Below are 959 nucleotides of genomic sequence, written 5' to 3' on the forward strand. Positions count from 1 at the left end.
ATAACGTTGAAAGTGACACGAAAATGGTAAAGGGGCCCTAGAGCCCCCGTGACATGGCAAAAAATGCGCTGGTTGATAGGTTTATTCTGTACCTCGTCTGTGATTATAGTAATGCAGTATTTTAATTGAAAAAATATCGTAGAAGTTATAATGATAACGAAATATTAGCATCTTCAGACAAAAGAAAAATATAACAAATGGAATATTAAAAATATTAAAAACACGATTGAAATCGATTTTTATTGATAAAATTTATACATTGCTTTATGCAATCATTTTTATAATTAAATAACAGATTTACAGTTTCATTTTCTGCCTATCATATACTGTACATTGACAAATTAAGTAGTTTTAATTTAGAGGAAGTTTCAAGCACTGTATATCTACAGCATCTCCTTTATACCTGTCCAATTGACTTAATAAATGTAATTTCGATTGTTTACAATGTGTTGTGTGCAATTCATACGAAGTACATACATTTAATAAGACAGGTTCTTGTAAACTTTTTACAGGGTCTATTGTAATCATACTTTCATACAAATGTACTGCTGCTTTCAACTGACCTGTATATAAAAGACAAACAGCCATATTGTTGACTAACGCGATATTTGATGGATCCAATCCTTTTGCAACCTGAAAACATTTATATGCATGATGAAAAGAATTATGAGCAACTGCCATTAAGCCTTTGTCCATCAACTCTCTAACAGTTGGACCACCATCTTTTTTGGGTAAATTATTCAGGAATTTTTCTGCTGCTGAAACATCTCCCAGAAATAGGTATAATCTGCCTATACTAGCTTTCAGTCCATCTAATTGCTCAGCTGTCCAATCTGCAGATTCACATAGTTTCTCTAATATATCTATGGCTAATACATAATTTTTCATACTAACTGCACAGTTAGTAATAGATATAAGGACTCTAGATCTTCTGCTTTTCCACAATCGTATAGCATCCT

The 959-nt window shown here is 32.0% G+C and overlaps 1 protein-coding gene across 1 annotated transcript in view; it reads right to left on the reverse strand.

Annotated features, from left to right (window-relative positions):
• Positions 1–351: 351 nt before the first annotated feature.
• Positions 352–959, reverse strand: part of LOC108578392 (trafficking protein particle complex subunit 12) — a 1,687-nt gene continuing 1,079 nt past the window's right edge. Inside the window, exon 1 of the mRNA XM_017941715.1 lies at positions 352–959. This exon is cut by the window's right edge and continues 1,079 nt beyond it. Within this exon, the coding sequence (XP_017797204.1) occupies positions 352–959 (608 nt within the window).

This window comes from Habropoda laboriosa, unplaced genomic scaffold (assembly GCF_001263275.1).
Source record: "Habropoda laboriosa isolate 0110345459 unplaced genomic scaffold, ASM126327v1 scaffold5, whole genome shotgun sequence".
NCBI classification, from domain to species: domain Eukaryota; kingdom Metazoa; phylum Arthropoda; class Insecta; order Hymenoptera; family Apidae; genus Habropoda; species Habropoda laboriosa.